The following is a 24,990-nucleotide window of genomic DNA, read 5'->3' on the forward strand; positions in this document are numbered from 1 at the left end:
CAAGCACCACCCTCCTTTTGAAGCTTCCAGTCTGTTATTCAAACTCAATCAGCATGACAGAGTGATCTCCAGCCTTGTCCTCGTCAACGCTCACACCTGTGTTAATGAGAGAATCACTGACATGATGTCAGCTGGTCCTTTTGTGACAGGGCTGAAATGCAGTGGAAATGTAGTGGGGATTCAGTTCATTTGCATGGCAAAGAGGGACTTTACAATTAATTGCAATTCATCTGATCACCCTTCATAACATTCTGGAGTATATGCAAATTTCTATCATACAAACTGAGGCAGCAGACTTTGTGAAAATTACTATTTTTGTCATTCTCAAAACCTTTGTCCACGACTGTACAATAGATGCATATAGAAGTATTCCTACCTTCAATGTCTCTGACAGTCTGACATACTGACACTGGAGTCAAAATGACCATAAAGGAATTGAATTTATAAAAAGTCCATATTGATACAGAAACACTAAACAATTATTTAGATTTATTAAGAACAAGTTCACTGACAAAGTCGTGAAAAATGTGAAGAATTGAATGAACCGCCTTTAGACTATGATATGGTCAAAATAACATCAGTCGATGGTATGAGGGTTTAGAAGTTAACATCCCATCATGCTTAATTGCCCAGTTGTCCATTATTTTGGCTAGAAGAAAAGTGACTTTGAAAGATGGGTCTCAAAGTAGCATAGGGGGTTTAAAGTGTGTGTGTGTGTGTGTGTGTGTGTGTGTGTGTGTGTGTGTGTGTGTGTGTGTGTTTCACCAGATCCCATCCAATTGAACACTTACAGGAGATTCTGGAGTGGCGCCCGAGACAGCGTTTTCCATCAACAAAACACCAAATTATGGAATTTCTCGTGAAAGAATGGTGTCGCATCCATCCAGACACTTGTAGAATCCATGCCAAGGCGCAAATTAAGCTGTTTTGGCAGCTCGTGGTGGCCCTAAGCCCTATTAAAACACTTAATGTGGTTACCTGTGACACAGGATGGTCATAATGCTTCTTGACAGTGTCATAAAGTGTATTTTTAAGTTATTTAAAATATGATGAAAAAAAACATGATTGCAAAAAATTCATTACACAACAAAGGTCTTATGAAACAAACTTTCAAACTAAAGGAAACTTCTTGGCAGGGAAACTTTTTGATTCTCTGCCAAAATATAACGCAATATATGTCACAACAGGTGTAAATATATGGGTCGTGGCAGTGTTATGACCACATTATGACAGGTTATGACATGTCATGTCAACTGTTATGACATGGTTATGACTGTGTCATAACGTAATATGACGGTGGGTGTCAAGTAAAGTTGAACCATTAGTACAATACAGCAGCAGATAACATAAACCAAGTAATCGATCAAATAATTTCCCACTACAACTTGTCCTGATTGTCCCCGTTTATTTACTTGTTCTTAAATTAATCCATGGATAACAAGTTGGGTCCTGAATCCCCCCATAAGACAGCAGAGCCAAACACAGCCCAGAGCAGAGCACTAGTGGTCTGTGTCTCCACAGCTGTGAGAGGCTCTACCACCGCTGGCATCTGCTCCTTTAACAAATCAAATCAAATGTATTTATATAGCCCTTCGTACATCAGCTGATATCTCAAAGTGCTGTACAGAAACCCAGCCTAAAACCCCAAACAGCAAGCAATGCAGGTGTAGAAGCCCGGTGGCTGGGAAAAACTGCCTAGAAAGGCCAAAACCTAGGAAGAAACCTAGAGAGGAACCAGGCTATGTGGGGTGGCCAGTCCTCTTCTGGCTGTGCCGGGTAACGTCCCATCCACTATTCTCGATGGTGCTGTACTTCACCTAGATGTTAAGCAAAGCAATCTGGAGAGAAAGCGGAGCGTCTTAGAGGGTTAGATGTAACAAAAACAAACAAAGACACACTAGCAGAAGTCTGGGGATGCTACACTATGTTGATGAAACAGCAGGAGGGAATCTCTTGCTGCGTTAAGATAGCTAGCTACGAAGGTCTAGTCAAACTGAACAGATTAGAATTATAATGGTCTCTCAGTCAAATACCTTACAGGTTAACACATTATTGATATTTATTGATTTCATTACATGTTAAACGAGATGTGTCAGTGTGGATTATGTTTGTTTTAGGTTGGGTCATACAGTGTCATGTTATAAAATAATTTGGGTCTATACCATCTTCTATTAGCCCAACCTTTAATTGCTTTTCCCTCATCAAGTTAGGTGATCAGTATTTGTAACAATGAACTGTATACATTACAATTCATACGAGCCTGTCCCTCCCATTTAATGTTCTCAATAAGATGGCCTAATTAACACAGTTCTGCTTTGCAAACACTTAAAATTGAGTGAGGGAGACTGCTGATCAGCAAGGCCCTCCCCTGTGATTCACAATGTTCAGCCATGGATAAAAAATTCATGAGGTTATTTTGTTTTTTATGGGGCAGCTTGTAGTGAATCAGAATAGGGCAGATAGGCTGGTGTTATGACATTCCGTTTTAAAGGTTGACGTGATGGCCATGTTAAAACAAGCACTGCCGAAAATCAACAAACAAGAGAGTCTTGGATGCGTGCACCGCGGTGGTGGTGGTGGTTGTGTGTGTGTGTGTGTGTGTGTGTGTGTGTGTGTGTGTGTGTGTGTGTGTGTGTGTGTGTGTGTGTGTGTGTGTGTGCGTGCGTGCGTGCGTGTGTAATGGGGGGTTATGAAGAGAGGATCAAGCCATCCTACCAACAGATACCTTTATTAATAATTGACTTCTGTCATGTGAAATGTAATGAATAATAGTGACCAAGAAACATGTCTCATATGCTTTAGGCTTACAGTGTATACTCTATTACACGTACTCGTTACACAGGCACAAGAACTTTGATGAAGAGTAAAGCTTTGTCATGGATTGTACGGTGTATGTTGTGTCCTTCACAAATAATTTCCGTCTCTTCATGAAGGACATACAGCAAGGACAAATGGACAGAAGTGTTTAACCGCAGATAAGGAAAGAGGGTTTGACATGAGCATTAACATCTAGAGTAAACCACCAGGGATGTGGTGGAGCAGTAACTGTCGATTCTTAGTGCTCTTTATTAACTTTAGGCAGGGAATATAGCCCGGCAGATTGTGTATGGTTCCCGACACCGGTTACATTAACCCTAATCTTAACCCTAAACTTAACCAATTTCGATCCGTAGGTCTAACAGAGTCTCCATGACATTACTTTACAGATGTACATCCAGACAACCACGCTGACCATCTCTGTGAGCCTGAGTGCATCTGTCTCTCTGGGGATGCTGTACATGCCCAAGGTCTACGTGATCCTCAGGCACCCGGAGCAGAACGTTCCCAAACGCACACGCAGCCTCAAGGCTGTGGTCACAGCTGCCACCATGTCCAACAAGTTCAACCCCAAGGCGAGCCTACGTCCCAACGGAGAAGCCAAGTCTGAGTTGTGTGAGAGCCTTGAAACACAAGGTGAGTCATAAGGTGAAGACTAATATATGCTATATATACTGAACAAAAATATAAATGCAACGTGCAATAATTTCAAAGATTTTACTGAGTTACAGTTCATATGAGGAAATCAGTCAATTGAAATACATTAATTCGGCACTATTCTATGGATTTCACATGACTGGGAATACAGATATGCCTCTGTTGGTCACAGATACCTTATTAAAAGAAATGGGCCTCTCAATGGGCCTCATGATCTCGTCACGATATTTCTGTACATTCAAATTGCCATAGATAAAATGGAATTGTGTTCGTTGTCCGTAGCTTGTGCCTGCCCATACCATAACCCCAATGCCACCATTGGGCACTCTTTTCACAACGTTGACATCAGCACACTGCTCACCCACAATTATCTAAAACAACGCTGGAGGCGGCTTATGGTAGAGAAATGAATTTCTTATTCTCTGGCAACATTCCTGCAGTCAGCATGCCACTTGCACACTCCCTCAAAACTTGAGACATCTGTGGCATTGTTGTGTGACAAAACTAAACATTTTAGAGTGGCCTTTTATTGTCCCCAGCATAAGGTGCACCTGTGTAATGAGCATGCTGTTTAATCAGCTTCTTGATATGCTTCACCTTATTTCAGGTTATGAAATATGGGACCAACACTTTACATGTTGTGTTTATATTGTTGTTCAGTGTACATGTCAGCCTTGGCTGAGAGCACCCTTGTGTGTCTTTAAATGTTAAATGTATTTTACCCTTCAGGCACTGTAAATTACGTGAATAAATTGGTTTAAGAGGTGGAAAGCAAAGTCTCCAAATCATTATTTACTGGCCACCTTGCGTCGTTGTTATTTTACACTTCGATTGATGTAGGAAATGAGCTGCCATTTTTTATTTTAAGTCCGTTTGTGAGTTGAGGGAGGCATTAAAACATTCCATGATAAGCTCAAAATCTCCACTGTGTGTGGATATCATTAAGGAGGGCATTAATACCAGGAGTGGTGTACTGTATAGTCCTACTTCACCAGATACCTCAACGCCATACACAATTAACCTATTGTATTGTATTGAATGTATGAGATCCATTTCAAAGCTTGTTATACACCATATATAATAACAACCATGTTTTATTTTAGAATTTCAACGCATTCAGTTGGCTATCACAGAAAGACACTGTTCAATATGCTGAACAGGTATATTTTCAGCAGTTTGGCTCAGATTTGTGGCTTTGTGCTCAAAGCCCGGTGTAATTAATTGAGAGGTAAATGAGTTTCCTTTCTGAACCAGCTGAACCTCTCTCTGCTTGAGTCCATCTCCCTCTAATTTCAATAGCAATAAAAATGCTTAGTGGTTTCTGGGACAGACTCTGGCTTTATACAACTGTGGTAAATAGTGATTTCAACCATTGACTCAGCAGAAAATGTCTCAGGTGATGGCCAAAACACTCACCCACACAGCTGGCTCGCTTCCCTCAGAAAAGAAAAGAGGGGACTAAGTCGGTAATGTCTGTCAATAGAGATAGACTCCCTGTTTGTAGGTAAATCTTCATGACGGATGCATATCGTGATGATTCACTGAGAGCTAGCCTACAGTATTTTGGGGATTATTTAGCCCCTGCAATTTTTATTCCACTGATAACAAAAGTACAGAGATGTTCCCCAAAAATACATTGTAGACAATTTACTGTAGTTGTTTATATTGAATGCAACATTGCAAATATTTGATGGCAAAAGGACGAGGATGCTGAGCATGGTGTGGCGTTACATAACATCTACACATAGGCCTTTATCTTAAAAACATTTATTTAGTTTAACGACAACAGTGACAATCTAACAATCAGTGAGGAGAGGGAGATTGGGCGTGCAAAATTATTCAGCCCCTTTACTTTCAGTGCAGCAAACTCTCATCAGAAGTTCAGTGAGGATCTCTGAATGATCCAATGTTGACCTAAATGACTAATGATGATAAATACAATCCACCTGTGTGTAATCAAGTCTCCGTATAAATGCACCTGCACTGTGATAGTCTCAGAGGTCCGTTGAAAGCGCAGAGAGCATCATGAAGAATAAGGAACACACCAGGCAGGTCCGAGATACTGTTGTGAAGAAGTTTAAAGCCGGATTTGGATACAAAAAGATTTCCCAAGCTTTAAACATCCCAAGGAGCACTGTGCAAGCAATAATATTGAAATGGAAGGAGTATCAGACCACTGCAAATCTACCAAGACCTGGCCGTCCCTCTAAACTTTCAGCTCATACAAGGAGAAGACTGATCAGAGATGCAGCCAAGGGGCCCATGATCACTCTGGATGAACTGCAGAGATCTACAGCTGGTGGGAGGTGGGAGACTCTGTCCATAGGACAACAATCAGTCGTATATTGCACAAATCTGGCCTTTATGGAAGAGTGGCAAGAAGAAAGCCATTTCTTAAAGATATCCATAAAAAGTGTCGTTTAAAGTTTGCCACAAGCCACCTGGGAGACACACCAAACATGTGGAAGAAGGTGCTCTGGTCAGATGAAACAAAAATGGAACTTTTTGGCAACAATGCAAAACGTTATGTTTGGCGTAAAAGCAACACAGCTGAACACACCATCCCCACTGTCAAACATGGTGGTTGTCATGTTGTCTTGTCTCTGTCCTTTCCCTTCACCCTGTCTCCCTCTGCTGGTCGTTGTTATGTTACCTTTTCTCCCCCTCTTTTCCCCAGCTGTGCCTTGTCTCCTCCTAATTACCCATTCACCCCGTTCCCCACCTGTTCCCTTTTTCCCTCTGATTAGGTCCCTATATCTGTCTCTGTTTCTGCTCCTGTCCTTGTCGGATTCTTGTTTGTTTGTTTATGTGTCTCATGCCTGAACCAGACTATCATCGTGTGTGCTGCAACCTTGTCCTGTCCTGTCGGAATCTACCTGTCCATCTGAGCCCACGTATGTTCGTCATTAAAGTACTCTGTTTGTTAATTCGCTTTTGGGTCCTCATTCACGCATCATAACAGAAGAATCCGACCAAGAATGGACCCAGCGACTTCGGATCCTCTCCACTCAGCCGTCGAGATCCAGGGAGCGATGCTAGGCAGACACAAGCAGGAATTGTCTGCTGCTCGACATGCCGTTGAGACCCTGGCCACCCAAGTCTCCAACCTCACAGAACAGGTTCACCATCTCCGCCTCGATCCACCGGCCACTTCCAGGGCTTTCGAATCTCCGGAGCCCAGAATCAATAACCCGCCGTGTTACTCTGGGGAGCCCACTGAATGCCGCTCGTTCCTCACCCAGTGTGATATTGTGTTTTCTCTCCAGCCCAACACTTACTCCAGGAGCACTGCTCGTGTCGCCTACGTCATATCTCTCCTTATTGGACGGGCTCGTGAGTGGGGCACGGCAATCTGGGAGGCAAGGGCTGAGTGTATTAACCAGTATCAAGACTTTAAGGAGGAGATGATACGGGTTTTTGATCGATCTGTTTTTGGGGAGGAGGCTTCCAGGGCCCTGTCTTCCCTATGTCAAGGCAATCGATCCATAACAGACTACTCTATTGAGTTTCGCACTCTTGCTGTCTCCAGTGGCTGGAACGAGCCGGCCTTGCTCGCTCGTCTTCTGGAGGGTTTCCGCGCAGAGGTAAAGGATGAGATTCTCTCCCGGGAGGTTCCTTCCAGCGTGGATTCCTTGATTGAACTCGCTATTCGCATTGAGCGACGGGTTGATCTTCGTCACCGAGCTCGTGGAAAGGAGCTCGCGCTCTCCGTCGCCTCCCTCTCCGCATCACTACCATCTTCCTCTGCCGGCTCGGGTGCTGAGCCCATGCAGCTGGGAGGTATCCGCATCTCGACTAAGGAGAGGGAACGGAGAATCACCAACCGCCTCTGTCTCTATTGCGGTTCCGCTGGTCATTTTGCCACTTCATGTCCAGTAAAAGGCCAGAGCTCGTCAGTAAGCGGAGGGCTACTGGTGAGCGCTACTACTCCTGTCTCTCCTTCAAGATCCTGCACTACCTTGTCGGTCCATCTACGCTGGACCGGTTCGTCAGCTTCCTGCAGTGCCTTAATAGACTCTGGGGCGGAGGGCTGTTTTATGGACGAGACCTGGGCTCGGGAACATGACATTCCTCTCAGACAGTTAAAGGAGCCCACGGCCTTGTTCGCCCTGGATGGTAGTCCTCTCCCCAGGATTCAGCGTGAGACGCTACCTTTAACCCTCACTGTTTCTGGTAATCATAGTGAAACCATTTCTTTTTTAATTTTTCGTTCACCTTTTACACCTGTTGTTTTGGGCCATCCCTGGCTAGTTTGTCATAATCCTTCCATTAATTGGTCTAGTAATTCTATCCTCTCCTGGAACGTCTCTTGTCATGTGAAATGTTTAATGTCTGCTATCCCTCCTGTTTCCTCTGTCTCTTCTTCACAGGAGGAGCCTGGTGATTTGACAGGGGTGCCGGAGGAATATCACGATCTGCGCACGGTGTTCAGTCGGTCCAGGGCCACCTCTCTTCCTCCACACCGGTCGTATGATTGTAGTATTGATCTCCTTCCGGGAACCACCCCCCCCCGGGGTAGACTATACTCTCTGTCGGCTCCCGAACGTAAGGCTCTCGAAGATTATTTGTCTGTAGCTCTTGACGCCGGTACCATAGTCCCCTCCTCCTCTCCCGCCGGAGCGGGGTTTTTTTTTGTCAAGAAGAAGGACGGGTCTCTGCGCCCCTGCATAGATTATCGAGGGCTGAATGACATAACAGTGAAGAATCGTTATCCGCTTCCTCTTATGTCTTCAGCCTTCGAGATCCTGCAGGGAGCCAGGTTTTTCACTAAGTTGGACCTTCGTAACGCTTACCATCTCGTGCGCATCAGGGAGGGGGACGAGTGGAAGACGGCGTTTAACACTCCGTTAGGGCACTTTGAATACCGGGTTCTTCCTTTCGGCCTCGCTAACGCTCCAGCTGTCTTTCAGGCATTAGTCAATGATGTCCTGAGAGACATGCTGAACATCTTTGTTTTCGTTTACCTTGACGATATCCTGATTTTTTCACCGTCACTCCAGATTCATGTTCAGCACGTTCGACGTGTCCTCCAGCGCCTTTTAGAGAATTGTCTTTTCGTGAAGGCTGAGAAGTGCACTTTTCATGCCTCCTCCGTCACATTTCTCGGTTCTGTTATTTCCGCTGAAGGCATTAAGATGGATCCCGCTAAGGTCCAAGCTGTCATTGATTGGCCCGTCCCTAAGTCACGCGTCGAGCTGCAGCGCTTTCTCGGCTTCGCGAACTTCTATCGTCGTTTCATCCGTAATTTCGGTCAGGTGGCAGCTCCTCTCACAGCCCTTACTTCTGTCAAGACGTGCTTTAAGTGGTCCGTTTCCGCCCAGGGAGCTTTTGATCTCCTCAAGAATCGTTTTACATCCGCTCCTATCCTTGTTACACCTGACGTCTCTAGACAGTTCGTTGTCGAGGTTGACGCGTCAGAGGTGGGAGTGGGAGCCATCCTTTCTCAGCGCTCCCTCTCTGACGACAAGGTCCACCCATGCGCGTATTTTTCTCATCGCCTGTCGCCGTCGGAACGTAACTATGATGTGGGTAACCGCGAACTGCTCGCCATCCGGTTAGCCCTAGGCGAATGGCGACAGTGGTTGGAGGGGGCGACCGTTCCTTTTGTCGTTTGGACTGACCATAGGAACCTTGAGTACATCCGTTCTGCCAAACGACTTAATGCGCGTCAGGCGCGTTGGGCGCTGTTTTTCGCTCGTTTCGAGTTCGTGATTTCTTATCGTCCGGGCTCTAAGAACACCAAGCCTGATGCTTTGTCTCGTCTCTTCAGTTCTTCAGTAGCCTCCACTGACCCCGAGGGGATTCTCCCTGAGGGGCGTGTTGTCGGGTTGACTGTCTGGGGAATTGAGAGGCAGGTAAAGCAAGCACTCACTCAAACTCCGTCGCCGCGCGCTTGTCCTAGGAACCTTCTTTTCGTTCCCGTTCCTACTCGTCTGGCCGTTCTTCAGTGGGCTCACTCTGCCAAGTTAGCCGGTCACCCTGGCGTTCGGGGTACGCTTGCTTCCATTCGCCAGCGTTTCTGGTGGCCCACCCGGGAGCATGACACGCGTCGTTTCGTGGCTGCTTGTTCGGTCTGCGCGCAGACTAAGTCCGGTAACTCTCCTCCTGCCGGCCGTCTCAGGCCGCTTCCTATTCCCTCTCGACCGTGGTCTCACATCGCCTTAGATTTTGTCACCGGACTGCCTTCGTCAGCGGGGAAGACTGTTATTCTTACGGTTGTCGATAGGTTCTCTAAGGCGGCTCATTTCATTCCCCTTGCTAAGCTTCCTTCTGCTAAAGAGACGGCACAAATCATCATCGAGAATGTTTTCAGAATTCATGGCCTTCCGTCAGACGTCGTTTCGGACAGAGGTCCGCAATTCACGTCTCAATTTTGGAGGGAGTTTTGCCGTTTGATTGGGGCTTCCGTCAGTCTCTCTTCCGGCTTTCACCCCCAGTCTAACGGTCAAGCAGAACGGGCCAATCAGACTATTGGTCGCATCTTACGCAGTCTTTCTTTTCGCAACCCTGCGTCTTGGTCAGAACAGCTCCCCTGGGCAGAATACGCCCACAACTCGCTTCCTTCGTCTGCGACCGGGCTATCTCCTTTTCAGAGTAGCCTCGGGTACCAGCCTCCGTTGTTCTCATCTCAGTTCGCCGAGTCCAGCGTCCCCTCCGCTCAGGCTTTTGTCCAACGTTGCGAGCGCACCTGGAAGAGGGTCAGGTCTGCACTTTGCCGTTATAGGGCGCAGACTGTGAGAGCTGCTAATAAGCGTAGAACGAAGAGCCCTAGATATTGTCGCGGTCAGAGAGTTTGGCTCTCCACTCAGAACCTTCCCCTTAAGACGGCTTCTCGCAAGTTGACCCCGCGGTTCATTGGTCCATTCCGTATCTCTCAAATCATTAACCCTGTCGCAGTGCGACTTCTTCTGCCGCGATATCTTCGTCGCGTCCACCCGGTCTTCCATGTCTCCTGTGTCAAGCCCGTTCTTCGCGCCCCCGCTCGTCTTCCCCCCCCCCCCCCCATCCTTGTCGAGGGCGCACCCATCTACAGGGTCCGTAGGATTTTGGACATGCGTCCTCGGGGCCGTGGTCATCAGTACCTAGTAGATTGGGAGGGGTACGGTCCTGAGGAGAGGAGTTGGGTTCCCTCTCGGGACGTGCTGGACCGTGCGCTGATCGATGATTTCCTCCGTTGCCGCCAGGCTTCCTCCTCGAGTGCGCCAGGAGGCGCTCGGTGAGTGGGGGGGTACTGTCATGTTGTCTTGTCTCTGTCCTTTCCCTTCACCCTGTCTCCCTCTGCTGGTCGTTGTTATGTTACCTTTTCTCCCCCTCTTTTCCCCAGCTGTGCCTTGTCTCCTCCTAATTACCCATTCACCCCGTTCCCCACCTGTTCCCTTTTTCCCTCTGATTAGGTCCCTATATCTGTCTCTGTTTCTGCTCCTGTCCTTGTCGGATTCTTGTTTGTTTGTTTATGTGTCTCATGCCTGAACCAGACTATCATCGTGTGTGCTGCAACCTTGTCCTGTCCTGTCGGAATCTACCTGTCCATCTGAGCCCACGTATGTTCGTCATTAAAGTACTCTGTTTGTTAATTCGCTTTTGGGTCCTCATTCACGCATCATAACAGTGGTGGCAGCATCATGGTTTGGGCCTGCTTTTCTTCAGCAGGGACAGGGAAGATGGTTAAAATTGATGGGAAGATGGATGGAGCCAAATACAGGACCATTCTGGAAGAAAACCTGATGGAGTCTGCAAAAGACCTGAGACTGGGACGGAGATTTGTCTTCCAACAAGACAATGATCCAAAGCATAAAGCAAAATCTACAATGGAATGGTTCAAAAATAAACATATCCAGGTGTTAGAATGGCCAAGTCAAAGTCCAGACCTGAATCCAATCGAGAATCTGTGGAAGAACTGAAAACTGCTGTTCACAAATGCTCTCCATCCAACCTCACTGAGCTCGAGCTGTTTTGCAAGGAGGAGTGGGAAAAAAATTCAGTCTCTCGATGTGCAAAACTGATAGAGACATACCCCAAGCGACTTACAGCTGTAATCGCAGCAAAAGGTGGCGCTACAAAGTATTAACTTAAGGGGGCTGAATAATTTTGCACGCCCAATTTTGTTAAAAAAGTTTGAAATATCCAATAAATGTCGTTCCACTTCATGATTGTGTCCCACTTGTTGTTGATTCTTCACAAAAAAATACAGTTTTATATCTTTATGTTTGAAGCCTGAAATGTGGCAAAAGGTTGCAAAGTTCAAGGGGGCCGAATACTTTCGCAAGGCACTGTATACAGTGTAGACATTGTTGATGTTGTAAATGACTATTGTAGCTGGAAATGGCAGATTTTTTATTCAGCTGTGCTAACATAATTGCAAAAGGGTTTTCTAATCATCAATCAGCCTTTTAAAATGATAAACTTGGATTAGCCAAAACAACTTTCTATTGGAACACAGGACTGGTGGTTGCTGATAATGGGCCTCTGTCCACCTATGTAGATATTCCATAAAAAAATCTGCCATTTCCAGCTACAAAAGTCATTTACAATATGAACAATGGACTTTATTGACCACTGTATTTTTGACCAATTTGATGTTATTTTAATGTACACACACACTACTGTTCAAACACATACACTGAGTATTCCATACATTAAGAACACCTTCCTAATATTGATTCCTCCCTCCTTCAGAACATCCTCAATTTTTCAGTGCATGGACTCTACAAGCTGTCAAAAGTGTTCCAAGTGGATGCTGGCTCATGTTGACTCAAATGCTTCACACAGTTGTGTCAAGTTGGCTGGGTATCCTTTGGGTGGTGGACATTTATTGATACAAACGGGAAACTGTTGATTGTGAAGAACCCAGCAGCGTTTCAGTTCTTGACACAAACTCGTGCACCAGGCACCAACTGCCATACCCCGTTCAAAGGCACTTCAATTTTTTGTCTTGCTCATTCACCCTCTGAATTGCACACATAAGTACATAATCCATGTCTCAATTGTCTCAAGGCTTAAAAATCCTTCTTTAACCCATCTCCTCCCCTTCATCTACACTGATAGAAGTGGATTTAACAAGTGACATCAGTAAGGGATCATTGCTTTCACCTGGATTCACCTGGTCAGTCTATGTCATGGAAAGAGCAGGTGTTCATAATGTTTTGTATACTCAGTGTACCTACAGATACATCTATATATGAAACTTGGTCCAACCTGTAGCTGAAACGACATGGTATTTACTCTTAGGTGGATACAACATAATTTATGTTTCTGGATATGTCATCATTGATATCCACCTGTCAATGTACTAAGCACAAAGTAGAAATGCTGTACCACTACTTACAAACCACAGTGTATACAGTACAGCAATAACTTTGACGTTGCGCTGACCTTGTCTCTACGTTGATCTCATCTCCTTCTTTCTCTTCTCTTTCAGCTTTCACCACAAAACAAACATACATCAGCTACAGCAACCATGCAATCTAGGAGAGGAAGGCCATCGTCATTGCTCAGGATGGTCACCTCGTGGAACATTTTCTTATGCAGTGGAAATTGGGGGAAAAATAGAGCAAGAAAATGGACATGGGACATGTGAGGATCACTAAAGAATTTCATAGGGAGTAGCCATTGTTAAGGACGGAGAAAAGACAAACAGAGATGCAGGAAGGGACCCTCAGGGGACCCCAACAGAACAAATACAGTATAATTGTGATGTTCCATCTTGTGTTGGCCATGGCAGACAAGACAAACACTTCCCTCCTGGCCAGAGTCCAGAGTACAGAGAGGATTCATGCAGGATGGGGCTTCTAATCCCTTCTTGTTGTTTACATTGCTGCGTTACCTTCTCTTTCACTATGACTTCCCATCTCAAGCTGATAATTGAAAGAATCTGTTTAGGTGTGTGCAATTCGCAATGTTGTAGTCTGCCAGTGTTGTCATCAGTAAGTGACATTGCTCTCAGTGCTTCGGGAAGTTGCAGAAACACCAGTTTAAGAGTGGTCCGTCCTTAAATGTCTAGGAAGACTTTAAATCATGTAATTGTTAAAATGTATACTTCTAAAAGTATTCCAGTTTTTTTTTTAAATACTGGATGGAAAAAATTATTCCAACAATGCAGGATACTTGTACTCCATCATAAAAAAAATATAATGATGTTGACAACAAAGAATATGGTCATTATTGATTTTAAGCATGCCAGTTTGAACATCCTGTGTTGTGTTGTTAAAAAAATAATATTTAGAATGCGTTCAAACTATGTTGCAGTGTCGTTCCCATTGTTTGGGCCTGAGCCTATTGTACGTATTCTCCAAACTGGTCTAGTGATTGATCTTTGTTTATTTGTGCTAAAGTGAGGCCCCTAAAGTGAGGCCCTACAGTGAAATACCATAGCTGACCCCAATCCATTTCCACCAGCTATACTCCTGGTCACACATAGAGGTTTTCATTGATTGATATGATTTATTTAAGCACCATACACCTACCAGTGCCCAGTCCACATGGGATAACACAACACTACTAAATACAATTGTCCTTTTACTCAAGGTACAGCTAAGTTGTACAGATCTAAATCCATTAAAATGGAGGTAAAGTATGCACTGGCGAGTTGCCACACAGTATTCATTCACCCAAGATGATATCCATCACGAGACTAATTCATCACACAAAAAAAATGTCATCTCTGAGGACTGTCATGTTCTGTAAAATGCTTCAGGGATATGTTCGTATACTTTATGACTGATGCCTCAAGCTGCAGAAAATAACCTACTCAAGACAAAATGCAAAAGGATCCAGTACTCATTTCAGTCGCCTACAGCTCTCTGAATAAATACAATATATGACCAAAAGTATATGGACACCTGATCGTCGAACATCTCGTTCCAAAATCATGGTCATTAATATGGGGTTGGTCCCCCCTTTGCTGCTGTAACAGCCTATGCTCTTCTGGGATGGCTTTCCACTAGATGTTGGAACATTGCTTCGAGGACTTGCTTCAATTCAGCCACAAGAGCATGAGTGAGGTAGGGCACTGATGTTGGGCGATTAGGCCTGGCGGGTTAAGGTCAGGGCTCTGTGCAGGCTAGTCAAGGTCTTCCATACTGGTTTCAACAAACCATTTGTCAGGCTGAAACAGGAAAGGGCCTTCCCCAAACTGTTGCCACAAAATTGGAAGCACAGAATAATCTAGTAAGTCATTGTGTGCTGTAGCGTTAAGATTTCCCATCATCACTGGAACTAAGGGGCCTAGCCCGAACCATGAAAAATAGCCCCAGACCGTTATTCCTCCTCCACCAATCTTTGAATTTGGCACTATGCATCCAGGCAGGTAGCGTTCTCCTGGCAACCGCCAAACCCAGATTTGTCCATTGGACTGCCAGATGGTGAAGCAAGATTCATCACTCCAGAGAACTCTTTTCCACTGCTCCAGTCCTATGGCAGCAAGCTTTACACCACTCCAGCCGACACTTGGCATTGCGAATGGTGATCTTAGGCTTGTGTGTCACTGCTTGGCCATGGAAACCCATTTCATGAACAGTACTTGTGCTGACGTTGCTTCCAGAGGCAGTTTGGAACTTGGTAGTGTTTCAGCACTCAGCGGTCACGTTCTGTGAGCTTGTGTGGCCTACCACTTCGAGGCTGAGCCGTTGTTACTCCTAGACGTTTCCACTTCACAATAACAGCACTTACAGTAGACTGGGGCCGCTCTAGCAGGGCAGAAATTTGACAAATGCCTTTTTGGAAAGGTGGCATCCTATGACGGTGCCACATTGAAAGTCACTGGGTTCTTCAGTATGTTCATTCTACTGCTAATGTTTGTCTATGGTGATTGCATGGCTGTGCGCGCAATTGTATACACCTGTCACCAACGGGTGGGGCTGAAATAGCCAAATCCACTCATTTCAAGGGTTGTCCACATTCTTTTGTATATATAGTTTATATCAGAGGTGGGTTCTGTAAATCTGAGCAGCCCTTTCGTTTTTCTAGGGAAAAATTGTGAGGTCACTTGTGATGTGAATTCAATGCTTCTTTTCCATCTATCCCTCTGTATTACTTTGAACACCAGTTGTGTTGCAGAAATAAAAATAATTTGAGTGCTGACTAAATTAGTTAATGTATGTTATTAAATAGATTGATGATGTCTGCTTTTATGTCCCGACAAAACTGAAAAGGGAAAAATGTGAACAAAAAATAAACAGTGCCTGACTATCTGACTATGTATTTGTAAAACCTATTGAAAACTAATGAAGTGTGTGGAGCATGTCCAGTTATTTTTATATACAAAATCACATTTCTAATTAAAATGTTTTTAAAATTCCAAGCCTCTCTTTGTTTTCTCTCAGTATTGCATTTTTATTGCATTTTTATGACCGAAAGAGTCTGTTGTTCAGAACGAGAAACAGTAAAGTAATAATTGACTGTAAAAGTGCAACATTTGCCTGTTCCCTATGAGAGGAGGCCTCGCTCCCCTGGTCTGGAGAAGTAGTCAGACATGTCAGATAGAGAGGGAGAGAGAGAGAGAGTGATAAAGTGATGTTATTCATTTAGATGCAGGAAGTCCGGGAAGATTCAGGCTATGACCAGATCATGTTATGTAGATAAGCCAAGGAAAGATGTATTTTTAAAAATAAGTAACAATTATTTGAAAAATTAATAAATGCAGGGTATAACTGCAGAATGTTCTGTATTTTCCATTGACAAGGCAAAGTAAAGACAGTACAGTATGGAGATAGGTAGAAACTGCTTCTCCAATAGAAATCCCACGATCACGCTTCTAGGCAATGTCATGGGCAGAAACATGTCATCAGGTCTAACCGTCTTCTCACGCCAAACTATGAATGTGCAGGCCATCAAATCAAAGGCACTCCTTTGATATAAAGTTGTTTTTGAGAAAATAGGACATTTGAAAATGTGTCAGTTTGTCACTTTCTGTCACGACTTCCAACGAAGTCGGCTCCTCTCCTTGTTCGGGCGGCGTTCAGCGATCGACGTCACCGGCTTTCTAGCCATCGCCGCTCCATTTCTCATTTTCCATTGGTTTTGTCTCGTCCCATTACACACATGGTTTTCATTCCATAATTACTGCATGTATTTAGTCCTCTGTTTCCCCTCCATGTCTTTGTGTGTAATTGTTTGTTTGTGATGTGGATTATTGTCGGTCGCTTTACTTTTGCCATGTTCCTTGTTTTTGGCACATTATTGTTTTTATGTGCTGTATTTTGTGGAACGGAATTCAAGTGCGCCTGTTCACGACACTCTGCTCTCCTGCACCTGACTTCGCCTCCTGTACACACCGTTGACAATTTCACAAGGTTGGAGTAATAAGATGTTCAACTACTTAAGACTCAAATCTAGGTTGTGCCTTTAGATTTCGAGAAACAACTAAGGAAGAATGGGAAGTCAATGAAAGAAGTGAAACAAACCCCGGGTTGGTCTGCTTCGCAAGCGTTCCTGGAAGTCTCACGATGTTGCACCTCTGGGTTTAGAAAGTCTGTGCTATTACATTAACTTAACTGGTGAAATAATATCACTATTTGGCTAAAAACCAAACCAACAATCACACAAACTTGGTATCACTTTATAATTACTCCACGTAATAAAGCATTTATATTGGAATAGTAAATAGTTTATTCATCATTTCTTAATCATCACTCCCACATTTGCAAATGTTAGTAACCTAGTTGTTCACACATTTATAAGCAACTTTTAAAGTATTTAATAATGATTCATGAGATCATTAGCCTCTAGTGACACCCCATCCCATCATCATCTGACACTAATTAGCATAACGCAACGGACATAAATCTTCCTAGAAAATATTCCTATTCATGAAAATCACAAGTGAAATATATTGGAACACAGCTTAGCCTTTTGTTAATGAAGTATTTTTGTGTGGTGTGGGCTACTAAATTATATTAATCCTCTGAGTGACAAATGTAATTTCTATCAGCAGTGCATGATTCTGTAATGGTTTTCTTCATCTGAACGAGAGGCGGACCAAAGCGCAGCGTGGTTGTTTTGATTCATGTTTTAATCAATCACTTCACATGAACAAACTAACAAAAACAAGAAATGTGAAAACTCAAAACAGTCCTATCTGGTGCAAACACAGAGACAGGAACAATCACCCACAAACACACAGTGAAACCCAGGCTACCTAAGTATGATTCTCAATCAGAGACAACTAATGACACCTGCCTCTGATTGAGAACCATACTAGGCCGAAACATAGAAATACCCAAATCATAGAAAAACAAACATAGACTGCCCACCCCAAATCACGCCCTGGCCATACTAAATAATGACAAAACAAAAGGAAATAAAGGTCAAAACGTGACAGATTCTCCTTATGGTCTCAAAGTGGCCCCTAGAACATATCAATGGTTAATAAATATTTTATCTTAGGGCTAGGTGTTCCGTCAGCGGGACACCTGCCGACAACATCCGGTGAAATTGGAAGGCGGCAATTCAAAATAATATTCGTAAAATTAAACATTCATGACAAAACAAGTGTCTTATATTATTTAAAAGCTTAACTTCTTGTTAATCTAACTGCGTTGTCAGATTTCAAAAGGGCTTTACGGCAAAAGCATACCATGCAATTGTCAGTTGACAGTGCCCCACATCAACATATTTTTCAACCAGCTTCACAAAATTACAAATAGCGATTAAATAAATCACTTACCTTTGAAGATCGTCCTCTGTTTGCAATTCCAAGGGTCCCAGCTCCAACATGACTGGTCATTTTGTTCGATAAAATCCTTCTTTATATCCCAAGAAGTCTGTTTAGTTGGCACCATTGATTTCAGTAATCCACTCGTTCAACATGCAGACAAAGGAGTCCTAAAGACTACCAGTAAACTTTGTCCAAACAAGTCAAACAACATTTCTATTTAATGCTCAGGTACTCTAGAATGTAAATAAACTATAGTATTTCACACGGAAAGTAGTATGTTCAATAGGAAATTAAAATTGTGCGCACCCTCTCCCTCTCGCGCCGAAAGACCAATTTGCTCCAGGTGGTCCACTAACAAATTCTCCAAATACTTGTTAGTTTTTCAAAAAACAAGCCTGAAACCTTAAATAAAGACTGTTGACATCTAGTGGAAGCCATAGGAATTGCAATCTGGGTGACGGAGTTACATAGAAACAATAGGTTTCCATAATAAGAGCCAGGGAGCTCAACAACAAAAAATTCTGGTCTGATTTTCTTCTGATTTTTGTCTGCCAAATCAATTCTGTTATAGTCTCAGACATTATTTTAACAGTTTTCGAAACTTCAAAATGATTTCTATCCAATGCAACCCATCATGTGCATATCCTGGATTCTGGGCCTGAGTTTCAGGCAGTTTACTTTGGGCACGTCTTACAGGTGTAAATTCAGGAAACTAGACCCTAGCCCTAAGAAGTTATAAATATTTATGAGGTAAGGAAACAAATACCTGAATACATTATTTTGCTGAACTATCCCAGTACATTTAAAGAGTTACTACCTACAGTATAAGTGCCCAGTAAAGGCGCAGCCAAACAAAGCCATGTGTGAAAATAGTCTGCAGTTAAAAGGCTGAAGCACTGGAAGCGTTTAAATGTTATACATGTAAAATGTCTACCTGCAAATCATACATGTAACATTTCTACCTCAATCCCAGGCAGGTAACCTAGTGGTTAGAGTGTTGGGCCACTAACTGAAAGGTTGTGAGATTGAATCCCCGAGCTGACAAGGTAAAATATGCTGTTATGTCCCTGAACAAGGCAATTAACTGTTCCTAGACTGTCATTGTAAATAATAATTTGTTTTTAATTAACTGACTTACCTGGTTAAATTTAAAAATATATACCAGCACTAATGAGGGAATAAACATCTAAAGAGAAATATGGTCCAGTCCGGCCAGCTGTTGTCTGTCGGCTACATCTTCCTGTTTTATGATTAGATCGTGTTTGCGTGGTTGACAACATTAGCAAAACATTCACATTACAACTCTTCCTCAAGTCCACTACAGTTTTTGAGAATACAATGTTCAATATATTTCCTTTCCTGTGTTGTATGCTTATTACTTTACCATTGATATGTTCTATTTTGAGATCTTAAGGAGCATCAGGTAGTTACTGGAATGACTACCAATGTCCATATTTTTAAAAATAAAAGCCCACACTTTAGATGATGCCATGCAACAAGACCTAACAAATGTTTGGTAAATAATAATAATAATAATAATTGCCAGAGAAGCCGGTGTTTGGGGGATATATTGGCACGGGTGTTGTTATGACCGAGATGAAGCCGAGGGCCGGCGAACCCTGCCAATATATCCTCCAAACACCGGCCTCTCAGGCATTGTCACTTTTATTCAATGGGTCACCAACATATTCAAATAATGATTTACATATTGTCATTTTTTAAAATACATTTATTCATACTATTTCATCCTTACACAAGGTATAGTCCTGACACAAATCTAGAGTTGCTACCCAAGCCAGCTGGTCGTTCATTTTATTAGTTTGGTTGCCAGAAGCACGTCCCAGTCTTTTTGTTCTACATCTACAGCTCATTCGGAATGTATTCATACCCTTTGACTTTTTCCACATTTTGTTATGTTACAGCCTAATTCTAAAATTGATTCAATAGTTCCCCCCCTCTTTAATCTACACACAATACCCCATAATGACAAAGTAAAAAACGTTTTTTTAGAAATTTCTACAAAATGTATTAAAATTAAAAAAACATTTACATAAGTATTCACACCATTTACTCAGTACCTTGTTGAAGCACCTTTGGCAGCAATTACAGCCTCGAGTCTTCTTGGGTATGGCACCACATGCTAGGCACACCTGTATTTGGGGAATTTCTCCCATTCTTCTCTGAAGATCCTCTCAAGCTCTGTCACAATTGGATGGGGAGCATCGCTGCACAGCTATTTTCAGTTCTCTCCAGAGATGTTCGATCAAAATCAAGTCCGGGGTCTGGCAGTGCCACTCAAGGACATTCCGAGACTCCTGTTGTCTTGGCTGTGTGCTTAGGGCCGTTGTCCTGTTGGAAGGTGAACTTTCACCCCAGCCAGAGGTCTGGAGCAGGTTTTCATCAAGGATCAATCTGTACTTAGCTCCATTCATCTTTCCCTCAATGCTGACTGGTGTCCCAGTCCCTGCCGCTGAAAAACATCCCCACAGCATGATGCTACCACCACCATGCATCACCTTAGGGATGGTGCCAGGTTTCCTCTAGACGTGACGCTTGTCATTCAGGCCAAAGGGTTTAATCTTTTTTTCTTCAGAATAGAATAGAGAATCTTGTTTCTCATGGTCTCAGAGTCCTTTTGGCAAACTCCAATTGGGCTGTCATGTGCCTTTTACTGAGGAGAGGCTTCCGTCTGGCTACTCTACAATAAAGGCCTGATTGGTGGAGTGCTGCAGAGATGGTTGTCCTTCTGGAAGGTTCTCCCATCTCCACAGAGGTACTCATTGTTGTCAGTGATCAGGCCTACCACTGTTGTGTCATCAGCAAATGTAATGATGGTGTTGGAGTCGTGTTTCGCCACGCAGTTGTGCATAAACAGGGAATACTGGAGGGGACTAAGTACACACCGCTGAGGGGCCCCAGTTTTAAGGATCAGCGTGGCAGACGTGTTGTTGTCTACTCTTACCTCCTGGGGGCGGCCCGTCAGGAAGTCCAGGATCCAGTTGCAGAGGGAGGTGTTTAGTCCCAGGGTCCTTAGCTTAGTGAAGAGCTTCGTGGGAACTATGGTGTTGAACGCTGAGCTATAGTCGATTGACAACATTCTCACATAGGTGTTTCTTTGTCCAGGTGAGAAAGGGCAGTGTGGAGTGTGATTGAGATTGCATAATCTGTGGATCTGTTGGGGTAGGTTGTAACGATCAATGAGTGAATAGGTGTGGAGTCAGGCGCAGAGAGCAAAGGATGCGGGAAAAACACGCTTTAATGTCCAGAAATAATCACAGGAACAAAAATAGTATACCAAACCAGGTATAACTACAGAACAAAAGTACCCTATCGTGAAAAATTAAAGGACAGCGAGAAACCCAAATCAAAACACTAACCACTCTAACACATACAGATGAACAAGCCCGCACAAACAGAAGCGGGCTGAACGAACTTAAATAACCCCACCCCAACCCCAAACAACCAAACAAGGAACAGGTTGAAAACAATTAGACAAAACCAAACGAACACAGAACAAAGGATCGGTGGCAGCTAGTAGACCGGCGACGACGACCGCCGAGTGCCACCCGAACAAGAAGGGGAGTCACCTTTGGTAATATTCGTGACAGTACCCCCCCCCCCCCCCTGACGCGCAGCTCCCGCAGTGCGCCGACGCCGGCCTCGGGGACGTCCCGGGGGCCGAGGCGCAGGGCGATCCGGATGGAGGCGATGGAACTCTCTCAACATAGATGGATCCAGAATATCCCCCACCGGGACCCAGCACCTCCGTACCCCTCCCAGTCAACGAGGTACTGCAGGCCCCTCACCCGGCGTCTTGAGTCCAGAATAGCTCGTATCGTGTATGCCGGGGACACCTCGATGTCCAGAGGGGGCGGAGGGACCTCCGGAACCTCACCTTGCTGCATGGGACCAGCTACCACCGGCCTGAGGAGAGACACGTGAAACGAGGGGTTAATGCGATAATACGAAGGAAGTATTAATCGATAACAAACCTTGTTTATTCTCCTCAGGACTTTAAATGGCCCTACACACTGCGGTTCTGGTGCAAACACGGGGGCCTCACTGCAGTGACGGTCAGTGCTCTTCTTCTGCCGTCCACTCGCTTGGCGTAATGACTCCTGGACGGCCCTCCAGGTCTCCTTAGAGCGCTGCACCCACTCCTCCACCGCAGGAGCCTCAGTCTGGCTCTGATGCCATGGTGCCAGGACCGGCTGGTACCCCAACACACACTCAAATGGTGACATGTTGGTAGAGGAGTGGCTTAGTGAGTTCTGGGCCATTTCTGCCCAGGGGATGTATCTCGCCCACTCCCCTGGCTGGTCCTGGCAATACGACCGCAGAAACCTACCCACCTCCTGGTTCACTCCACCTGCCCATTACTCTCCGGGTGATACACTGAGGTCAGGCTGACCGAGACCCCCAGACGTTCCATAAATGCCCTCCACACACGGGAGGTAAACTGGGGACCCCGATCAGAAACTATATCCTCGGGTACCCCGTAGTGCCGGAAGACATGGGTGAAAAGGGCCTCCGCAGTCTGCAGGGCCGTAGGGATACCGGGCAACGGGATAAGACGGCAGGACTTAGAGAACCGATCCACAACGACCAGGATCGTTGTGTTCCCCTGAGAGGGGGGAAGGTCAGTAAGAAAATCCACCGATAGATGGGTCCACGGCTGCTGTGGAACGGGGAGGGGTTGTAATTTCCCTCGTGGCAGGTGCCTAAGACCCTTACTCTGGGCGCACACCGAACAGGAGGAGACATAGAATCGCACATCCCTCACCAAGGTGGGCCACCAGTACTTCCTCCTAAGACCTCGCACTGTCCTAGAAATACCTAGGTGACCCGACGAGGGTAGACTATGAGCCCATCGAATCGATTGATCACGAACAGCGAGCGGCACGTACCTACGACCCTCCGGACACTGTGGAGGCGCAGGTTCCTCCCTTAGCGCCCGCTCGATGTCCGCGTCCACCTCCCATACTACTGGTGCCACCAGCTTAGCCGCCGGAATGATGGGAGTAGGATCGATGGACCGGTCCTCAGTGTCATAGAGGCGGCGCGTCAGCCTTAGTGTTGAGGGAACCTGGTCGATACGAGATAGTAAAACGAAATCTGGTGAAATACATGGCCCACCTTGCCTGACGAGGATTCAGTCTCCTAGCTGATCGGATATACTCCAGGTTACTGTGGTCAGTCCAGATAAGGGAAGGGTGCTTAGCCCCCTCAAGCCAGTGTCTCCACACCTTCAGGGCCTTAACCACAGCCAACAACTCCCTGTCCCGCACATCATAATTCCGCTCCGCTGGCCGGAGCTTCTTCGAAAAAAAGGCACAGGGGCGGAGCTTCGGTGGCGTACCCGAGCGCTGTGAGAGCACCGCTCCAACCCCAGCCTCGGATGCGTCCACCTCTACTATGAACGCCAAAGAAGGGTCCGGATGCGCCAACACCAGCGCCTCAGTGAACAGCGCCTTCAACCTACGGAAAGCTCCGTCCGCCTCTGCTGACCACTGCAAACGCACCGGCCCCCCCTTCAGCAGTGAGGTAATAGGAGCTGCTACCTGACCAAAACCCCGGATAAACCTCCGGTAGTAATTGGCAAACCCTAAGAACCGCTGCACCTCCTTTACCGTGGTCGGAATCGGCCAATTACGCATGGCCTTGACGCGGTCACCCTCCATTACCACCCCCGAGCTGGAAATGCGATAACCCAGGAAGGAAACGGCTCGTTTGGAAAACTAATATTTCTCCGCCTTCACGTACAGGTCATGCTCCAGCAGTCGCCCAAGAACCTTGCGCACCAGAGACACATGCGCGGTGCGTGTAGCGGAGTAGATCAAAATATCGTCAATATACACTACCACACCCTGTCCGTGCAGGTCTCTGAGAATCTCATCCACAAAGGATTGAAAGATAGCTGGAGCATTCTTTAACCCGTACGGCATGACGAGGTACTCATAACTATCTAAAGAGTGCACGGGAAAAGGGGGGTCTACTTTTACTAACGGAATCCTCAACCTCTGAGCGAGTCCGTGATCTATAAAGTTCCCAGCTGCGCCTGAATCGACTAGCGCCTTATGCTGGAGAGAGGGAAAAAATGTAAGGAAACAAATTAATAAAAACATGTGACCAACAGGAAACTCTGGGAGAGTGTGGTGCTGACTCACCTGGGGTGACTGAGTAGTGTTCTGCCTGCCCTCTCGACTCCCAGATGAACTCCTCCAGCACCGACCTGAAGTGTGCCCTCTCCGGCCACAACTGGTACAGGAGGAGCCTCCTCCTCCGATCTCCCTAGACGTGGCCCCTCCTAGCTCCATCGGGATAGGAGCGGGAGGGTCAGGAGGTGGAACTAACAGGACCCTTTCAGAACGTCCGCGAGCAGCTAGCAGATGGTCTAACTGGATCGACAGGTCTATCAGTTCATCCAGGCTAAGCGTAGTGTCCCGACAAGCCAGCTCCCTGCGGACGTCCTCTCTCAGGCTACACCTGTAATGGTCTATCAGGGCCCTGTCGTTCCACCCTGCTCCAGCGGCCAAGGTCCGGAAATCCAGCGCGAAGTCCTGCGCGCTCCTCGTCCCCTGCCTGAGATGGAACAACCTCTCACCCGCCGCTCGGCCCTCCGGAGGGTGATCGAACATGGCCCGGAAACGGCGGATGAACTCCGGGTAGTTGCCCCTCGCTGAGTCGGGCCCGTTCCAGACAGCATTGGCCCACTCCAGGGCTCTACCCGTAAGGCAAGTGACGAGGACACTCACACTCTCCTCGTCCGAGGGAGCTGGCCGAACGGTGGCCAGGTAGAGGTCTAGTTGAAGCAGGAATCCCTGGAACCCCGCCGCTGCTCCATCGTACTCCCTCGGAGGCGT

The 24,990-nt window shown here is 45.5% G+C and overlaps 1 protein-coding gene across 1 annotated transcript in view; it reads left to right on the top strand.

Annotated features, from left to right (window-relative positions):
- LOC110527736 (metabotropic glutamate receptor 4) overlaps positions 1 to 15,772 on the top strand; it is a 336,296-nt gene extending 320,524 nt beyond the window's left edge. Inside the window, exons 10-11 of the mRNA XM_021609206.3 lie at positions 3,207 to 3,453; positions 12,893 to 15,772. Of these exons, the coding sequence (XP_021464881.1) occupies positions 3,207 to 3,453; positions 12,893 to 12,942 (297 nt within the window). The 3' untranslated portion in view covers positions 12,943 to 15,772. The remainder of the gene's footprint in view (positions 1 to 3,206; positions 3,454 to 12,892) is intronic.
- The last annotated feature ends 9,218 nt before the right edge of the window (positions 15,773 to 24,990 follow it).

Source organism: Oncorhynchus mykiss, chromosome 7 (assembly GCF_057628025.1).
Source record: "Oncorhynchus mykiss isolate SJ-2025 chromosome 7, ASM5762802v1, whole genome shotgun sequence".
NCBI classification, from domain to species: domain Eukaryota; kingdom Metazoa; phylum Chordata; class Actinopteri; order Salmoniformes; family Salmonidae; genus Oncorhynchus; species Oncorhynchus mykiss.